This window comes from Thalassophryne amazonica, chromosome 3 (assembly GCF_902500255.1).
Source record: "Thalassophryne amazonica chromosome 3, fThaAma1.1, whole genome shotgun sequence".
Taxonomy (NCBI): domain Eukaryota; kingdom Metazoa; phylum Chordata; class Actinopteri; order Batrachoidiformes; family Batrachoididae; genus Thalassophryne; species Thalassophryne amazonica.
The window spans coordinates 36,347,229-36,367,718 of NC_047105.1; the positions used below are offsets into that span (position 1 = coordinate 36,347,229).

Consider the following 20,490-nt stretch of genomic DNA (forward strand, 5'->3'; position numbering starts at 1 on the left):
CCCCACCTAGTGTCTGGATGTCCATCCTACCAGCACAGCAGCAGAGACTTTTGACAGACACTCCATATCCATACTTCATGTCTAGTCATTTTACTTCAAAGGCAAATCACAGTTTTTTTTGTGTGTGTGTGTGTGTTTGTTGTGTTTGATTAGAACCAATTTGAATTAATCACCTTTCTGAAAAGTTACATAATTTTAAAAGAAGAAGGTGATCATAAGATACCTAAACTGTTTATATACATTGATTCATTCATTTTCTATACGTGGTTCCTCCAGTCAAGGGTCACGGGGGTCGTGAGGTGTGGTACACCGTGGACAGGACACCAGTCTAACACAGGGCCACATATAGACAAACAAACACTCACACACCTACGGTCAATTTGTAGTCACTAATTCACCTAAACTACATGTCTTTGGTAGTGGGAGGAATCCACACAAACAGTAAAACTCCACACAGAAGGAACTAGGTGGGAAGCAATCTTATGACCTTCTTGCTGTGAGGCATCAGTGCTAACCACTAACCCATCATGCCGCTCACTGTTTATACATCTTTAATAATTCTTCAAAAAAAAAAAAAAAACACACAAAAACAAAGATTGACCATTTTCCTGTCTATTGGGAGTTATTCTGATTGTTTAAATAAGCTCACATGGCCGTGGGAAGACGATTTGGGTTGGGGTGCTGTAGCGAGAGTCCCGCTAAGCCAACAACAACACATCCAAAAAGTCTACACAGAATATTAAGATGACAGAAAATTTACTGTGTTTCATTTTTAAACCCCTATTCTGTGGCAGGACACAGACATCGGGCATATGCACACATACATTATCAGCATCAACAAATAAATAGGTGCTGGGAAAAAGGCGAGCAAGTGTCTAATGTCAATAGATTTCATCATAGGCTATTGCACTATGGATTACTAATTCATAATTGCTTATTATTTTGACCATCACATTTATGACTAAAAGGTATAACATTAGGGAAACAATGCATTTACTCATTTATATTATTTATTTTGCAATTGCCGCATTATTCATTTATAAAACAAACTCTATGCTAGAAAGCAGAAGCTAATGATCTAATTATTATATTTTTGTCATCTGGGGCAGCGTGGTGGCTTAGTGGTTAGCACTGATGCCTCACAGCAAGAAAGTCATGGGATGGCTTCCCACCCTTTCTGTGTGGAGTTTGAATGTTGTCTGCATGGGTTCAATTCAATTTCAATTTATTTTCATTTATATAGCGCCAAATCGCAATAGAGTTGCCTCAAGACACTTCACACAAGTAAGGTCTAACCTTACTAACCCCCAGAGGAACAGTGGTAAAGAAAAACTCCCTCTGAGGAAGAAACCTCAAGGAGACCAGAGTCAAAGGGGTGACCCTCTGCTTGGGTCATGCTACAGACACAAATTACAGAACAATTCACAAAATGAATATACAGGAAATGCTGTTGGTGAACAGGACAGGAGGGTCACCAGCACAAATACAACTCCCATCTCTGGATGGAGCTGCACCTTAAACAGAGAGAAAAAAACAGAATCAGGCATCAGAAAGACAAGAAATACAGTATAATTTGCCAGCATTAATGAACAAGAAAAACAGAAAAAATAAGGTGATCGCCGGCCACTAGCCCTAAGCTTTACTAAAAGACCCAGAATTTAGGTAAAGTTGAGGCCGCGGCCCGCTCCGCTTACTAATAAAATTAATTAAAAGAGTAAAAAGCATAAGACAAAACTATACCAGTATGCTAGCCATACACCCTGAGAATGCAAAGCCCGGGCCGGTACGTACGGTTTAATTAGGTCAGCTAGGTAGGGAGGTGCCAGTCCGTGAACAATTTTATAGACTAGTAGCAGAACATTAAAATCTGATCTCACTGGGACAGGAAGCCAGTGAAGAGCCAGAGAACCCAGTGGGTTCCCTCTGGGTGCTCCGGCTGTCTATATGTAGCCCTGCAACAGACTGGTGTCCTGTCTAGGCTGTACCCTGCCTCGTGCCCTATGACTGCTGGGATAGATTCCAGCCTCCCATGACCCTTAATTGGAGTAAGCAGGTATGGAAAATGGAGGGATGGATTTTTGTCATCTGGCAAGGGGAGCTGTGCCATCTGCTTTTCCAGCAGGGGTTGTGCAACACCCCGAGCATCCACACTTCCCAGGAATATGTATGCTTACAGATGTTTCTTCCCATTTTTCACCTGAAAAAACACAGGTACCCAAAGAGACGTTTTTCATCTTACAAGAAGTATTAACACCTATGTTGGCCCTTTGGTGCCCATGCTTATCCCTAGATTTCATAGCATGACACAGATGACAGTCTATGACTGTCCCTGCACCGGATGCCAGTCCAACACACGTTATTTTCTAAACCACGGGAGACTGAGACAATGCATATGAATTGTCTTGTCCAACTACACAGACTGGAACATCAACCTAACTCAACATATCGGTACCCCAACTCCTAATCCCACTGAGGTACCTGCTCTCCAGTTTTTCTGACAATCATTCATTTTAAAATTTCACCTAATTCTATGTTATTATTTCTGTTTTCAATGCCATGTGTGTTTTAGGTTATTCCTCAAAAACTAATCAGAATTTTATTGTCTTTATATATGGAAATACAGTTGGTTCTAGACTGGAATATAATCCATGAAAGGTGGCGCATTGCATAAAATAGGTTTTTACTTACCTTTTAGAGTTATGTACAGTAGTGTTCAGAATAATAGTAGTGCTATGTGACTAAAAAGATTAATCCAGGTTTTGAGTATATTTCTTATTGTTACATGGGAAACAAGGTACCAGTAGATTCAGTAGATTCTCACAAATCCAACAAGACCAAGCATTCATGATATGCACACTCTTAAGACTATGAAATTGGGCTATTAGTAAAAAAAAAGTATAAAAGGGGGTGTTCACAATAATAGTAGCATCTGCTGTTGATGCTACAAACAAAACTATTATGTTCAAACTGCTTTTTTAGCAATCCTGTGGAATCACTAAACTAGTATTAAGTTGTATAACCACAGTTTGTTTATGATTTCTTCACATCTGCGAGGCATTAATTTTGTTGGTTTGGAACCAAGATTTTGCTTGTTTACTAGTGTGCTTGGGGTTATTGTCTTGTTGAAACACCCATTTCAAGGGCATGTCCTCTTCAGCATAAGGCAACATGACCTCTTCAAGTATTTTGACATATCCAAACTGATCCATGATACCTGGTATGCGATATATAGGCCCAACACCATAGTAGGAGAAACATGCCCATATCATGATGCTTGCACCACCATGCTTCACTGTCTTCACTGTGAACTGTGGCTTGAATTCAGAGTTTGGGAGTCGTCTCACAAACTGTCTGCAGCCCTTGTACCCAAAAAGAACAATTTTACTCTCATCAGTCCACAAAATATTCCTCCATTTCTCTTTAGGCCAGTTGATGTGTTCTTTGGCAAATTGCAACCTCTTCTTCACATGTCTTTTATTTAACAGAGGGACTTTGCGGGGGATCCTTGCAAATAAATTAGCTTCACACAGGCATCTTCAAACTGTCACAGCACTTACAGGTAACTCCAGAATGTCTTTGATCATCCTGGAGCTGATCAATGGGTGAGCCTTTGCCATTCTGGTTATTCTTCTATCCATTTTGATGGTTGTTTTCCATTTTCTTCCACATGTCTCTGTTTTTGTTTTTGTTTTTTTGTCCATTTTAAAGCATTTTTGCACCTGCGTATAAGTTTTCCCCTCTCCAATCAACTTTTAATCAAACTACACTGTTCTTCTGAACAATGTCTTGAACGTCCCATTTTCCTCAGGCTTTCAAAGAGAAAAGCATGTTCAACAGGTGCTGGCTTCATCCTTAAATAGGGGACACCTGATTCACACCTGTTTGTTCCACAAAATTGATGAACTCACTGACTGAATGCCACACTACTATTATTGTGAACACCCCCTTTTCTACGTTTTTTTTTTTTTTACTAATAGCCCAATTTCATAACCTTAAGAGTGTGCATATCATGAATGCTTGGTCTTGTTGGATTTGTGAGAATCTACTGAATCTACTGGTACCTTGTTTCCCATGTAACAATAAGAAATATACTCAAAACCTGGATTAATCCTTTTAGTCACATAGCACCTCTATTATTCTCAACACTACTGTACATATATATGTCAAAGTGTCATAAGTGCATTCTGAGCCGCTGAAAGAAAAGATGGTGTGAGGTAACTGACTGTGACAACACTGTGTGAGACCCGCCGCAGCTGCAGACCGGGATTTGTCCAACTACGTAGCAGAAGCCGAAGGTCAGTTTGGGTATTTTTTTTTTTTCCTTTTATCACAGAAATGTTGTGACGCACTGCAGACATGTTCAATCTTCTCGTGCTAACGACTCTGACAGCTGTGGGGAAGAAAATTAACAACACACTCTGCCCAGTAAAACCATTATTGATCTGTCGCTTTCAACTAATTACTTTCCACTCTCACAGTGTGAAGCCAATCAGTTTCAGGTTGCTCCTGATAATATGAACTTCCAGTCGAGTCTTACATACTTGACCTCATGTCTCCTCTCTCGTTCCCTCGGCAGGAAGCAAATAATATTACAGCGTTGTATAAGAAACCCAGCCTAGGGGCACCAGTGACAACAGTGACACTTTCGAGGGTGTGGAATGTGAGGTGTCTAGTCCTAACTCATGACCCTACCACAGCACAAATTCCATCCATCCATTTTTTATACCTGCTTATTCCAATTAGGGTCACCAAGGGTGGTGGAGACTATCCTAGCAGTCACCGGGCCACAGCTGGGGTACACCGTGGTCAGGTCCCTAGTCTGTCAAAAGGCCAGAGCACAAACTGCATATGTATAAATATATGTTGTATCAGCAACACCAACAGAAAAAACATTACCATAATTTCAGGACTATAAATCACACAGGAGTATTAGTCGCACCATTCCAAAAATGCTTCATTGATAGAAAAGGCAGATGCACCGGTGGTATTTATTTTTAAAACATGGTGCTGCCACTTCAGGCAACAAGAAGCAAAATTTATTTAATTGCCACATTATTCATTCATAAAACAAACTCCACGTTAGAAAGCAGAAGCTAATGATCTAATGACTATTATTGTACATGACACAAAATGCGCTAAACTATTTATTGTCAGCACTGAACTGGCATTCATAGGTGAGGTAAATATGCAATGTAATTAAACATTTGAAAATTATATGCATTATTTATTTATAACACAAACAGTGAATCTTAGATTTGGCTTCCTGACCTGCCATTGCTGTTCCTGTGTTTTCATACAGTCCAAACAAGTTGTGTGCCAAGAAGTAGGAAGATTATATTCCTTCTTTTTATTACAGCGTATACACAGTGTCATCTTTCAGTTTAAGGCAGGATTTGTTAAATTTACTTGTTTTCTAAGACACAGAACATCTCTCTTGTTCAGATCGTCTTCTTCTTGTTTTATGACATCACAGCTTGTCATGCATGTAGACAATGAGTATTTTTTCAAATATAAGTCACTTTGGAATATAATTCACTGGCTCTCACAAATTATAAATAAATAAATAAACAAGGTGACTTATACAGTAAATGTTATTCTAGGGCTCTTTATTATCTGGAATACTTTTTATTTTGCTTGTGTCTAGTTGGTAGTAGTTTCACCGTGATGAGGCAGGGCTTTCTTCTTCTGGTTGACCATGAGACCTCCACCCACCCAGAACAGTGGGGCAGCATGGTCAAGGCCAACATGGTGTGTGGCAAAGGCCCTGCTGATTGCAGATGCATTGTGAGTCCTGCACTGTAATAATACATTACAGTAATAAAACATTCTCCCTGTATTACTTGTATACTGTAACATTTACAGTATTTTTTTTCTGTAAAGGTATTTAGATATTATTACTGCATTTTTACAGAATTACTCCAGCAACCACAGCTGCTATTTTTCTGCAAAACAACAACATTTTGGGAATTATTTATTTATTTGGCAGAGTATGGTTGGAATTTCAAGTTAACATCCCTGACTGTGTGGTCAAATTCTGCTCTTATCACCAAAAGTTAGGTTCATTTCATAATTCTGTGCCCTATGTCACGTAGCCTGTTCCACCTTACACACGTCACACGTCTGTCCTGTCTACTGCACTTCCTGTGATTTATTTTGATATCCGTTGTCTCTTGTGCATTATCATGGTTTTCTTCCTGTGTCTCCCCAGGTGTGTCTCATCTGTCATGTCTTGGACTATTTAACCTCTCTCTACTCCTGTACTTACCGCTAGATCAGGGGTCTTCAACTCCATTCCTCGAGGGACAGTGTCCTGCACCTTTTAGCTGTGTCCCTGAATCAAATAGCCAAATTACCTCCTCGGTATGCAGTCAAGTTATCCAGTTACTTACGCCATTTCACAAAAAATGTTTAATGCTAGCATCCCAGCAAATACTTTTACTGTGAAAAGCATGCTGTCAGTGTTCCTTGCGACTGAGTTTAACTTGACACCACTGAGGAGACGTTAGCTAAAATCTGTTTTTTGCTAATGCCAACAAATTAACCACAATTTGTACAATGTTTCAATAAGTACATAAGCTGCATAAAATCTAATATTTGCTGTGAGCTCATGTTTATACAAACGGTGTTCAGGAGGTGAAGTACTGAGGATTTGCTGTTCGAAGTGGATATTTTGCCGTATGCGGCAAACACGCACCTAGCGCTATTTGACCGGATCTCCTCACTGATTGGCTAGTTCAAGTGACGTCATCGCAGAGTGTATTTCAACATGGCGGTGTTCTCGGCACTGAGTGTTGCGGCGTCCTCAGCATTAAGTGTTGGTGCTACTTTTTCATCTTTAAATGCCGTTTTGGATGCGATAAAGTCATATGAATCGGAACAGAAAATCACCTAGCGGAGGAGGGAATCGATGCCGTTTTGGGTACCATGAAGCTGTTCGAATCGGAACAGAAAATCACCTACTGCCAGAGGGTTTCTCAGATGCTAAAAGCAGCTGAAAAATGTGGCATAGCCGTGCCCAAAATTATTTCCACCATGTGGCGAAAATAATTTCAACTGGCGCTTTTCGCCACGCGGTGGAAATAATTTTGTGTATGGTGGAAATAATTTTTGCAGTCTTGGTAATTTTCTGTGTTGGGCGGGGATAATAAATAAAACCTGCAAATTCAAGACAGAATAAAAACGAAAATACAGAAGTCCACATCGGCACGTGTGTTTATCCTGTTTTTTTGTGTCACGTCTGCAAAACCTTCCATCAGTCCACCCCTGAAAATAGTGAATGGTAAAATATGCCAATTTTCAATAATGAAAATCAATATCCAATATTGAGCTACTATCATGAATGTGAAATAAGGAGATCTTAAACTCTGATCGCCTTTAAGTTTCCGCCTGACTGCGGCTGTTCCGTTCCAACATGAATAAATTTAGACCGCTGGCAAAACAGTGCAACCCGTCATTTTAATTGCAAAATATCATCTAGTTCAACTTTGCTGAGTCTGCCGCCATGTTGAAATAAACTCTGCGATGACATCATTTGAACTAGCCAATCAGCGAGGAGAACCAGTCAAATGTGTTTGCCATATCCAGCAAAATATCCACTGCCTTTGCTGTTTCAGATATTCTAAATTTTCTGTTTAATTTAGTCTCTTCCAATAACCTGTTTCATAGGAATCCTTTTATTTTCATATTATTGATAATAAAACTGTTTTTAAACAAAATGAAATACTATTTTCAAATAATAATACAAGTACACCTCTTTGTAGATACCACCTTCAAACACAGCCTCATACGACCATCCATGAGAAATCTACTTAAACTCGCAATTTTCTATAGCAATACCAGCGTCCTTCAGGCACAGCACTAGTTATCTATAAAATACACAAAAGGAATCAGATAACATCAAGGATTCCAATTTCTACATCAGAATCATTTGTTTCTTTAAATATTAAACACTCACCACAGATTAATTTCTACAAAATTAGTGGGAACAGCGATGTAATTGTGTGCCTTGATACCACATTGTGTCAGGGGTGATGGTTGTGGCCAAGCACTTAAAGCCTGGTTCACACAGCAGGATTTTAAAATTATCTGGAGGTTCCAAAACCTGAGAGACCACACACGTGGAGATAAAAAAAAAAAAATCATAGATCTGTCAGTGTTGGTCATACAGTGTGTGGTGTTCAGCCACACGGTAAGGACAACAACACCACATGCAATCAGATTTCACACACGAACATTCCCAGGTCAGACAGGAAATCTCGCAAAATACCTCGAGATTAAATGTGACTTCAGAGTAAACAGATGGAGATAGTTTGTGGATTATTTAAAACAGAGGGGAAAAAAGATACAAAAAGAAAAGGCGCTACCACCGGACATTCTGGTAAGTCAGAACAGCTGATTGAGACTGATTGAGCTCGTTTGTGGTTGGGGTGGGGGACACCACACACACTGCGATATTGGGCCAAGACAATCCAACATGTTGAATATCCCCGATTTGCTATCAGAGCGCTCCCGATCAGAGCTCTCTTAACACACCACACGTGAAAGGAATATCTGATAAGATTATCTTTGAAGTCATCATGATTGTCGGGGCGTCCTTAAGATTGTTGGAAGGGGAAGATCGGGTCCTATATCGGCCTAATTATCTTGCTGTGTGAATGAGGCTTAAGTATACTTGTGTTCAGTTTGGAAGGTTCCTGGTTCAAGGCAGACCCTGTCCATTCACCTTGTAATGTAAACTTGCATCAGGAAGGGCATCTAGTGTAAAATCAACATGCAGATCCACCTCTGATCTGCTGTGGCGACCACGAGTGAAAAAAGTAGAAACCGAAGGGGCTTACTTCTTATATGTATTGTAATAGGTGTGCTGTGATTGGCATCATATCATGGAGCTGGTGTCTATTTTATCCTGTCTCATTAAATTTATTGCATGCGATCAGCAAGTGTTTGCAAATGTGTCATATTTTTCATTTCCTCAAGCCCCATCAGGGAGCAGCATGGAAGAAATGACATGTTTTCCCATGTGTATTTGCTGTTTTTTTGTTTGTTTGTTTGTTTTTTGACATACAGTGAGGAAAATAAGTATTTGGACACCCTGCGATTTTGCAAGTTCTCCCACTCAGAAATCATGGAGGGGTCTGAAATTTCCATCTTAGGTGCATGTCCACTGTGAAAGACATAATCTAAAAAAAAAAAAAATCTGGAAATCACAATGTATGATTTTTTTAATAATTTATTTGTATGTTACTGCTGCAAATAAGTACTTCAACACCTGTGAAAGTCAATGTTAATATTTGGTACAGTAGCCTTTGTTTGCAATTACAGAGGTCAAACGTTTCCTGTAGTTTTTCCACCAGGTTTGCACACACTGCAGCAGGGATTTTGGTCCACTCCTCCATACAGATCTTCTCCAAATCTTTCACGTTTGGAGTTTCAGCTCCCACCAAAGATTTTCTACACTCACAGAAATATTTACCCTAACGTTTAAGATTTATGTAATTTTATTACATGACAAATTCCCATTTGCTTTTTTTTTTTAGATACTTTTAATACAAACCTACCGAATAAACATTACATGATGCATATTCATTAATCCTATTATTTCTATCTATATCTGAAAATCACAATGTATAATTTTTTAATAATTTATTTGCATGTTACTGCTGCAAATAAGTATTTCAACATCTGCCAATCAGCAGAAATTCTGGCCCTCAAAGACCTGTTAGTCCGCCTCTAAAAAGTCCACCTCTACTCCACTTATTATTCCAAATTAGAAGCACCTATTTCAGGTCGTTAGCTGTATAAAGACACCTGTCCACCCCACACAATCAGTAAGACTCCAACTATGGCTAAGACCAAAGAGCTGTCCAAATTGTAGACCTCCACAAGTCTGGAAAGGGCTACGGGGCAATTGCCAAGCAGCTTGGTGAACAAAGATCAACTGTTGGAGCAATTATTAGAAAATGGAAGAAGCTAAACATGACTGTCAATCTCCTTCGGACTGGGGCTCCATGCAAGATCCCACCTCGTGGCATATCAGTGATCCTAAGAAAGGTGAGGAATCAGGCCAGAACTGCACAGGAGGAGCTGGTCAATGACCTGAAGAGAGCTGGCACCACTGTTTCCAAGGTTACTGTGGGTCAGGTGGGTTCAAATCCCCGCCTGACTGGAAAATCACTAAGGGCCCTTGGGCAAGGCCTTTAATCCCCTACTGCTCCTGGTGTGTAGTGAGCGCCTTGTATGGCAGCACCCTGACATTGGGGTGAATGTGAGGCATAATTGTAAAGCACTTTGAGCGTCTGATGGAGATGGAAAAGCGCTATATAAATGCAGTCCATTTACTGTTTCCAAGTGGGTAATACACTAAGACGTCATGGGTTAAAATCATGCATGGCACAGAAGGTTCTCCTGCTTAAATCAGCACACGTCCAGGCCCGTCTTAAGTTTGCCCATGACCATTTGGATGATCCAGAGGAGTCATGGGAGAAAGTTATGTTGGTCAGATGAGACCAAAATAGAACTTTTGGTCTTAATTCCACTCGCCGTGTTTAGAGGAAGAAGAATGCTGAGTACATCCCAAAAACACCGTCCCTACTGTGAAGCATGGGGGTGGAAGCATCATGCTTTGGGGGTGTTTTTCTGCACATGGGACAGGACGACTGCACTGTATTAAGGAGAGGATGACCGGGGCCATGTATTGTGAGATTTTGGGGAACAACCTCCTTCACTCAGTTAGAGCATTGAAGATGGGTCGTGGATGGGTCTTCCAAAGTGACAATGACCCGAAGCACACAGCCAGGCTAACCAAGGAGTGGCTCCATAAGAAGCATATCAAGGTTCTGGAGTGGCCTAGCCAGTCTCCAGACCTAAACCCAATAGAAAATCTTTGGAGAGAGCTTAAACTCTGTGTTTCTCAGCGACAGCCCAGTAACCTGGCTGATCTAGAGAAGATCTGTGTGGAGGAGTGGGCCAAAATCCCTGCTGCAGTGTGTGCAAACCTGGTGAAAAACTCCAGGAAACATTTGACCTCTGTAATTGCAAACAAAGGCTACTGTACCAAATATTAACATTGATTTTCACAGGTGTTGAAATACTTATTTGCAGCAGTAACATACAAATAAATTATTTAAAAAAATCATACATTGTGATTTTTGGATTTTTTTTATTTTTGATTATGTCTCTCACAGTGGACATGCACCTAAGATGAAAATTTCAGACCCCTCCATGATTTCTAAGTGGGAGAAATTGCAAAATCGCAGGGTGTTCAAATACTTATTTTCCTCACTGTATACATTCACCCAAACTTGCACTCTGTTGTGTCAGACAGTCACAATAACACCGTGTGCACTTTAAACAAAAAGAAAAAGGTGTGTTTTTCTTCACATTATGCAGCCAGGTTGACGCATGGTTTTATCAAAAAAATGATAAAAATTTAATGTAAAAAAATCAAAATAGCCATTTGAATCACTGTGATTGATATCACCGAGTGATACGCTTGTGTGCTTACGTGTCATTGTGCGCTCCAAGCCACTGCCACAGAGGGTGGTGTGAGGTAGGAGACTGTGATAAGACTGTGTGAGACCCACTGCAGCTGCATACCTGTATTCTGGCAGGTATGCAGCAGAAACTGAAGGTCGAGTTTGGGTATAAAATTGGGAGATGTGCAGTGTTTTCATATCAGAAACGCTGTGACACACCGCAGACATGCTCAGGCTTCTCGTGCTCACGACAGCTGTGGGTAAGAACATTAACAGCACACCCTGCACTGTAAAACCATTATTTAACCCCTTAATGCCTATTGTCGCACATATGCTACAATATTTGACTCAAATATGCAACATACCAAATTGACCTGTATGCCTGTTGTCGCAAATTTGCAACATACCATTATTATTATTATAACATTATAACATAAAGTCATTACCAAAATACCAAAATTACTATTTATTTTTTGTGCAAAAGTGAAATTAATAATCTCAACATTACTTACCATCTACTTAAAGGCAAAAACACACACAAAACATTTTTTTTTATATACAGCTATATAAATTCAGGCGTTAAGGGGTTAATCTGTCACTTTCAACAAATTCAGGTTGCCCCTGATAATGTCATCTTCAAGCAAGAGTCTCACTTGTTTGACCTCATGTCTCTGTCAGGAGAGGGAAAATATAACTTGAAATCTGGAAAACGAAGCATAAACTATGTCTGTTTTCATGTATTTTAATCAGTACTCGCTGAGCTCGAACCCAAGCCCAGCTACACTGAGGACACTTTTGAGGTGATTGGATGTGAGGTGGCGAGCGCTAATGCCTGGCCCTGGCAGGTAAAATACCGCAGCACGGATTACATGTGTAGAAAAGTGTGTTGTCTCAGTAACACCACGAAGAGAAAAGATCCTTCATGTTGAAGCAACACATTCTGACTTTCTACAACTGTTTTTCACTGAACACCAACATGTGATGAATTTGGAAGGGAGACCTTATAGGAAGACCAGGGGCTGTGTGTTTCTCCAAGTACAATTGGCTGTGGTGGCTGGTGAAAAAAAATCTTAGTGGGGCTGGTGTGCCAATAAATCTCCCTGCTTAGTCAAGTACAGGCATTCAAATGAACAGTCAGAAAATTACTTTAAAATTACATCATTTCATGCCCTTCTCAAAATCAGCAGTTTCACAGATAAAGTTAACCATTTACAGCTTTATTAGGCCTCATTTATACTTTGGAAAGGAACAGTATCAAATACAATACAACACTCAAGTTCTTGAGAAAGGAACATTTCACCATTTGCACCAATTACACACATAGCACACCAAACTGTACTGCACTGCCATCATCCTCAGCCAAACAGATCATGGGGATCACAATGACACCGACCTTAACAGAACAGAAAACATCACCAAATTTAGACTCTTTCAAAATATGGAAAAAATTCCCAAATTGACAAAAGAACATTATGTACATACGACAATGTTCACACCAACTTCAGAGAGAGAGAGAGAGAGAGAGAGAGAGAAAAAATTAAGATAATATTTTGCATGAACATTACTGAGGGGAACAGAGACAAAATAAACTAGAATAACAAATAATTCAACAACATACTATTTCAAAAGATGGAACTTTATTGGATCAGAGGAGTGGCTCTGAATTGGATTAAAAGCTAATTACAAAACCAGAAGCAGTTTGTTGAATTCAGGGACTGCTGTTCTACGTATCTGGACATTGTTTGTGGGGTTCCCCAGGGCTCTGTGTTGGGACCAAAATTGTTTATTTTATATATCAACGATTTATGTAAAGTTTCAGATGTGTTTAAAGCAGTTCTCTTTGCTGATGACACAAACTTGTTTTGTTCAGGAGATAATTTGCAACAATCATTATTTGATTTAAGAACTGAAATGATAAAGTTGAAGAGTTGGGTTGATATTAACAAACTGTCATTAAATTGGTCTAAAACTAAAATGATGTTATTTGGAAATTATAAAAAGGATGTACATATACAGTTAAATATACTTGGGGTAAACATAGCATGTGTCAAAGAGAATAAGTTGTTAGGTGTGGTTATTGATGATAGAATTAACTGGAAAGCTCATCTTCAAAATATTCAAAAGAAAACATCCAAAAGTATTGCAGTATTAAATAAGACAAAGCACATTCTTGATGGCAAATCACTAAACACTCTCTATTGTGCATTGATTCCACCTTACTTGACGTACTGTGCTGACGTCTGGGGCAATAACTATAAAACTACAGTGCAACCATTATTCATCATTCAAAAAAGAGCATTAAGAATAATTCACAATGCAGGGTATCGGGACCATACCAATCCATTGTTCATTAAATCAAAGATATTAAAACGTTACATGATTTCATTCAAGGCTGTTCAATTGATGTATAAAGCGAAAAATAAGCAATTACCATTTAGAATTTAAGAATATTTTACACAAAGAGAAAGAATGTATAATTTAAGGGGTTTGTATCATTTTAAAATTGCTGGCGCTAGGACGACCAGGAAATGCTTCTCTGTCTCCATTTGTGGTCCTAAAAAATGGAATAATCTACCTTAGAAACTCAAGCGATGTCCAGATATCAACCAGTTCAAATATTTATAGAAAGAAATGGTATTCTTCAGATATGTATTAGATGAAAGTGGTTGAGTTGTGTTGTATGAAGGTGTTATACTTGAACCTTTTCTACTGAAATATGTAGGTGGTAACCAGCTTGTATTGGAGCTGTTTGTGAAATATTTGTTTTCTTTTAATTGTAATTATGAGCTGCTGTTGTTCAGATTTTGTTTAGAAATGAACATTTATGAACAGGCACATATGCCTGGTTTGATTTTACTTCATGGAGGGGTGTAGGCGTTGATAAGCTTTGCTTCTGTCAACACCTTTAGGTACCGTGTACATTGTTTATTTTTTTCTTCCTGTCTTTTTTTCTTTGAATACTTTGTTTATGAGTTTTGCTGTTGTATATGAGTGAAATTTTGTTTCATGGGTGTCTAATAAATTCAATTCAATTCAATGTGATGAATTTGGTAGCCCCAATTAGTAATGAATAGAGAAATGCTAACCCAAGCCCTAACCTTAACCATAGCTGTAACCCAGACATGGATAGATGTTCTTTGAAGATCATGAAATGATGCAAAGGGGCTACCCAACTTGACACAAGAAGCACAAACCAAGCATCATATTTGATCAGTTGGAAGTGTTAATGTGTAGGTTGGAAATATCCTCATAGCTCAGGTTTGTGTGTTTTGTCGATTTAGGTCTCGCTCCAGTACAAGTCTGGTGGCACATTCTACCACACATGTGGAGGAACTCTGGTTAGGAAAGGCTGGGTTATGACTGCTGCTCACTGTGTCCACAGGTAAATATCATGCCCTGAAAAGTGCCTGAGAACATTCTCAGCCATTCAAGCAACTGAGTTCAAGTTCAAGTTCAGAGCAACCGAGTTTTTGTTTCGTCTTCTTGACATTTGGCCATTTATGCAGTTGAATTAATCTGTCTAAATTTGCTTTCACACCACCAGCATTTCATTTCAGCATCAAATGTACTTGCTGTCATCTGTGCACATAGTCATACACAGTGCAGCTGCATTACTCTCATGACAAATGAGAAAGCAATTGTGCCAAGAAAATATGCTCTAATAATAATAACCTTTATTTAACCAGGTACAGTTCCATTGAGATTGAAAGGCAGCAGCACACCTCATAATGGACAGGGTAACATCAACATGAGAACGTTGGTAACATGGGCACAATTTGGTGGGGGATAGGGGGGCATGTCCCCCCCCCACCTTTTCAACCAGGGGGGGACAGAATATGGTATGCCCCCCCACCTTCTGACATACATGTGTGTACTTGAAACATGCTATGCCAGTCTTATGTGCAAACCATGTCAGTCTTACATGCAAAACCATGTCAGAATAGTATCTTTGTTTCTGCAAGTTTGTATTTTTAGCAGCATTGACTTGTTTACAACACCTGTTTCTTGTTTGTCACATTCGGAATTTTCTGGGACTGCATTTGCCCAGATTTGAAACCAAAAATAGTTGCCTCTCGGGACTAGTGTCTACACATAAGTATCAATGGACCATATGCCAATTGACTAAATTCTGAAAGTTAGAAAAGGAAATCAGAAAAGCTATCTGGGACCTCAGAAAGACCATCTGCAATTATTGCTTGATCTCCAAAATCAGTCTATGCAAGCGAAATTATGTTCAGTATGAGTGTTGTCCTTAGTGCCACTTCGAAAATTAAATTCATGATAAGTAATTTATCCTAAACGTATGAGCTGTTGTTTTTTCAAACTTATGCAAAAACAAATCTTGAGGAAAAAAAAATACAGTACGCGATAGTTAATAATTATTAAGAGCCTGTTCTTTCATATTTATGAATACATTTTACCACATTGCAGTTGTTTTTATAATGAAATCTCAACCTATCATTCTTTTTGAGTTCTACACATAGTGACACCTTATTTACACCAGGATGTTAATAAAATCAATGCTGGCTATTCTCAGAATAAAGTACTTATATCCACAGTTTCAAATTGTATAAGTCAAATGGTGTCCACTTTATGGTTTTCTCAAAACATTAAAATTACTGTTCTGGATGCTCAGAATGTATCTGAGCTTATCTAGAAACCGTTGGCTTCTGGGGGCCTAAAGCAGCCCCCAGACCACCGGCCTATGGGCTTCGGCCCTGCGGGCCTCACACTTTGTCCCCCCCCAATTTCTAGTTCTAAATTGTGCCCTTGGTTGGTAATAAATAAAATACAATCAACTTGGTCATAGTAACATTGCAAATGATGTAAAGTCTCAAAGAGATTAAGATTTAGAAACATAGGCATTGCGCAAAAGAATCCCATTCACGATCTCGTAAAACAGACTGGAAGGTGTGCAAAGAAACCAGTCTAGACAGATTCAGTTCAGATTGGAGAACGCTCCAATCAGAAGGACCTGAAAAACGTAGTAAGTAATGGAGAGTGTGGTAGAGAGGTGAAGAAGAGAGTGCAGGCAGGGTGGAGTGGGTGGAGAAAGGTGGCAGGAGTGACTTGTGACTGAAGAATATCAGCAAGAGTGAAGGGGAAAGTTTACAAGACAGTAGTGAGACCAGCTATGTTGTACGGCTCAGAGACGGTGGCACTAACAAAAAGACAGGAGACAGAGCTGGAGGTGGCAGAGCTGAAGATGTTGAGATTCTCTTTGGGAGTGACAAGAATGGACAAGATTAGGAATGAACATATCAGAGGGACAGCTCAGGTGGGATGGTTTGGAGACAAAGTCAGAGAGGCGAGATTGAAATGGTTTGGACATGTGCAGAGGAGGGACCCAGGGTATATAGGGAGAAGGATGCTGAGGATGGAGCCACCAGGCAGGAGGAGAAGAGGGAGGCCAAAGAGGAGGTTTATGGATGTGCTGAGGGAGGACATGCAGGTGGTTGGTGTGACAGAGGAAGATACAGAGGATGGGGTGAGATGGAAACGATTGATCTGCTGGGCGACCCCTAACGGGAACAGCTGGAAGACAAAGAAGAAGAAGAATCAGAGCGAAGGTTCTTCTTCAATATTTTGAAAGTTTAATGATGACACACACTGCATCTTCTCTAGCTTCTAAGATTGACTGAGTGGCAGATTGTCTCAAGGGAAGATGGAAACAACAGCTAAGGAGTTGTAATTCCAGGAAGTGGTCGAGTGATGTCACTGTGGCATTCCGTCATAGGTGTATTAATATAAATATTAAAGGATCATTAACACAGCACGAGGTCTATACGGGAAAATATCAGACCGAGGTCTTGACAGTCTTGACAAAAAAAGACAGAGCTCTGATATACCCGTACAGACCAAGTAAGCAAGATTAATCATTTGTTTATTATATGGCTGTTCTGAGCTGTGTTTTCATCTTGTTGGTCTTCATTTTGCATGTCCACTTTGAGCTCGTTTGCTGTTAATTCCTCCAGTTCAAACTCGTCAGTGTAATAAAATTCACTCGGAAAATGGTCCTCTTAAAAGCTCATAATTTCTTTATTCGCTTTTTGTTTTATTTCATGCTGTGAAAATTGTAAACAAAGTTGCAAATCTGATATGCGATCTGGACCCAATGTCATGGTAACAGTCGGATTTGGGAAAATATAAGTGCACGCGTACTGTCGTAGCTATATAATGAAATGAAAAATTGATTGAGAAGTGCCAGCATGTCCATGGACCCCAGAGGATTAAAGGCAATAATCGATTCTGATTGGATTATTTTTTACCCAAAATATACTGGTGATTAACTGACGAATTACAACCTCTGTATACCCTGTATCTTACTTTGCCCTCAGCTTGCATGCTGTGCAGACAGGAGGATGAAGTTGAACATAAATCCATCCATCCATCCATCTTCTGAAACTGCTTATTCCAGTTTCGCTCCAGGTGGCAGCTGAAGTCTGTCCCAGCAGTCACTGAACGAGAGGCGGCGTCCACCCTGGACAAGCCAGCAGCTTATCTCAGACAAACCTCAAATGTACTTGTACTATATCTCTCCTTTAGACTGAGTGTCAAAGATTATCAAGAAAGGGCCTTCTATTATTGATATTTTAACAGTCTTACAACCTTACAGGAGACGTTTGTAACCATAAAAGGTCATTCATGGCATGTCTTTATGTAAATAACACTTCACGTATACCAGCACAGTTGTTTAGATCAGGTCTGATTTATCAACGCTGGAATAATTGAATTCAATCAATCAATCAATCAATTTTTTTATATAGCGCCAAATCACAACAAACAGTTGCCCCAAGGCGCTTTATATTGTAAGGCAAGGCCATACAATAATTATGTAAAACCCCAACGGTCAAACGACCCCCTGTGAGCAAGCACTTGGCTACAGTGGGAAGGAAAAACTCCCTTTTAACAGGAAGAAACCTCCAGCAGAACCAGGCTCAGGGAGGTGCAGTCTTCTGCTGGGACTGGTTGGGGCTGAAGAAGAGAACCAGGAAAAAGACATGCTGTGGAGGGGAGCAGAGATCGATCACTAATGATTAAATGCAGAGTGGTGCATACAGAGCAAAAAGAGAAAGAAACAGTGCATCATGGGAACCCCCCAGCAGTCTACGTCTATAGCAGCATAACTAAGGGATGGTTCAGGGTCACCTGATCCAGCCCTAACTATAAGCTTTAGCAAAAAGGAAAGTTTTAAGTCTAATCTTAAAAGTAGAGAGGGTGTCTGTCTCCCTGATCTGAATTGGGAGCTGGTTCCACAGGAGAGGAGCCTGAAAACTGAAGGCTCTGCCTCCCATTCTACTCTTACAAACCCTAGGAACTACAAGTAAGCCTGCAGTCTGAGAGTGAAGCGCTCTATTGGGGTGATATAGTACTATGAGGTCCCTAAGATAAGATGGGACCTGATTATTCAAAACCTTATAAGTAAGAAGAAGAATTTTAAATTCTATTCTAGAATTAACAGGAAGCCAATGAAGAGAGGCCAATATGGGTGAGAATTGAATTTATTTATTTTGGCACACAAACTTGACAATAACAAAAACTGATACACAAGACAATTCCACAGTGACATGTGTGACCAAAAAGGGGGTGAGCAGAAGCAAAGCTTATAAACGCCCACCCCATATATACATATATACACATTACCAACCCCAGAGCAAGCACACAGGCAACAGTGGTAAGGAAAAACTCCCTCTGATGTATTGAGGAAGAAACCTCAAGCAGACCAGACTGTAAGGGGTGACCCTCTGCTTGGGCCATGCTACAAACACATTTAACAACACAAACTCAAATCCCATCATCATAAACATATCAAGTGAACACCATGTCTTCATCTACATACATATAGATAGTTTTTTTATTGTCATTGCAAATTTCACTACAATGAAATTCTCTTTGAGCACAAGGTCAAGTAATAAAAATAAAATTTTAATGTAAAGGACAGAATGTCCATTAAATTTAAAGTGCAGCATGAAGGTCCACCTCAGGCGTTCAGCAGAGTTTTCACAGCCGCAAGGAAGGAGCTGTTTTTCAGTCTTTCTGTCAGGGCATCCATGACTATGAGCCTGCCAGAGGGGAAGGTGTCAAAAAGACATTGTTAAGGGTGTGTGCAGTCAGACCTGATCTTTTCAGATCTGCTTCTTAACCGGACAGAGTGGATATGTTCCAGGGTTGGAAGACGGGCACTGATGATCTCTTGTGCAGTCTTGGTGACCCGCTGCAGATCTTTCGTCTCCTAATGGCCCGGTCACACGGCACACAGTATTAGCTGAACGAAGGAAAAAAAGACACAAAGTCACAAATCTTCGAGAAAAAGTGGACGAATGAGCCTGGACTTCTTCCATCACCGAAAAACCTGTGCGTGCAGAGCACATAAAAGACTGAAATGAAACTGTAACTAACAAAAGAAAAACAAAGCGAACGGCGACCTTGATGCATTAAACAATATCAAAACAAAACATTCATGTTGACATAACTTCCCAGCGGGTTTAAGACTGAGTGCCTGACAAAGCGCCAACTGCAGGAACAAAGCTGGACAACGGTTAACCAATGTCAACGTAAGTCAACGTAAGTCCAGATTTTTAGTTTTGTTTTGGCTTCGGTGTCCTTCGTTAGTGCCGTGTGACCAGGGCAACCACACCATGCATCCAAAGCTCAGGACACTTTCTATGGTGCACTGGTAGACGTTTGCAGGAAGAGGAGTCTCTGCTGGGCATTCTTCACCAGCTCCTTGGTGTTCACTCCCCACATCAGGTCCTCTGAGGGATGAACACCTTGAAACGCCCCAACTGTTCCACATCTTCTGCATTGATAATTAAGTTGGCATGTGTTGTGTCCTTGTGTTTCGTGAAGTCAGTGACAAGCTCCTTTGTCTTGTTGTTTTTGAGGGGCAAGTCACTGTTGTTACATATATATGAACATTCTAACTTTCCTATGTATGAATTCATTTACTCAGTTTATCACATCTCGTTGATAGATAAAGACAGACATAGACTTTTTGTACTCCATCACTGGCATT

General features: G+C 40.0%; 1 protein-coding gene across 1 annotated transcript in view; it reads left to right on the forward strand.

The window, feature by feature from the left end:
• LOC117507741 (elastase-1-like) overlaps positions 1 to 20,490 on the forward strand; it is a 52,350-nt gene that overhangs the window by 19,688 nt on the left and 12,172 nt on the right. The window contains exons 3-4 of the mRNA XM_034167554.1: positions 12,225 to 12,319; positions 14,756 to 14,856. Coding sequence (XP_034023445.1) covers positions 12,225 to 12,319; positions 14,756 to 14,856 — 196 coding nt within the window. The remainder of the gene's footprint in view (positions 1 to 12,224; positions 12,320 to 14,755; positions 14,857 to 20,490) is intronic.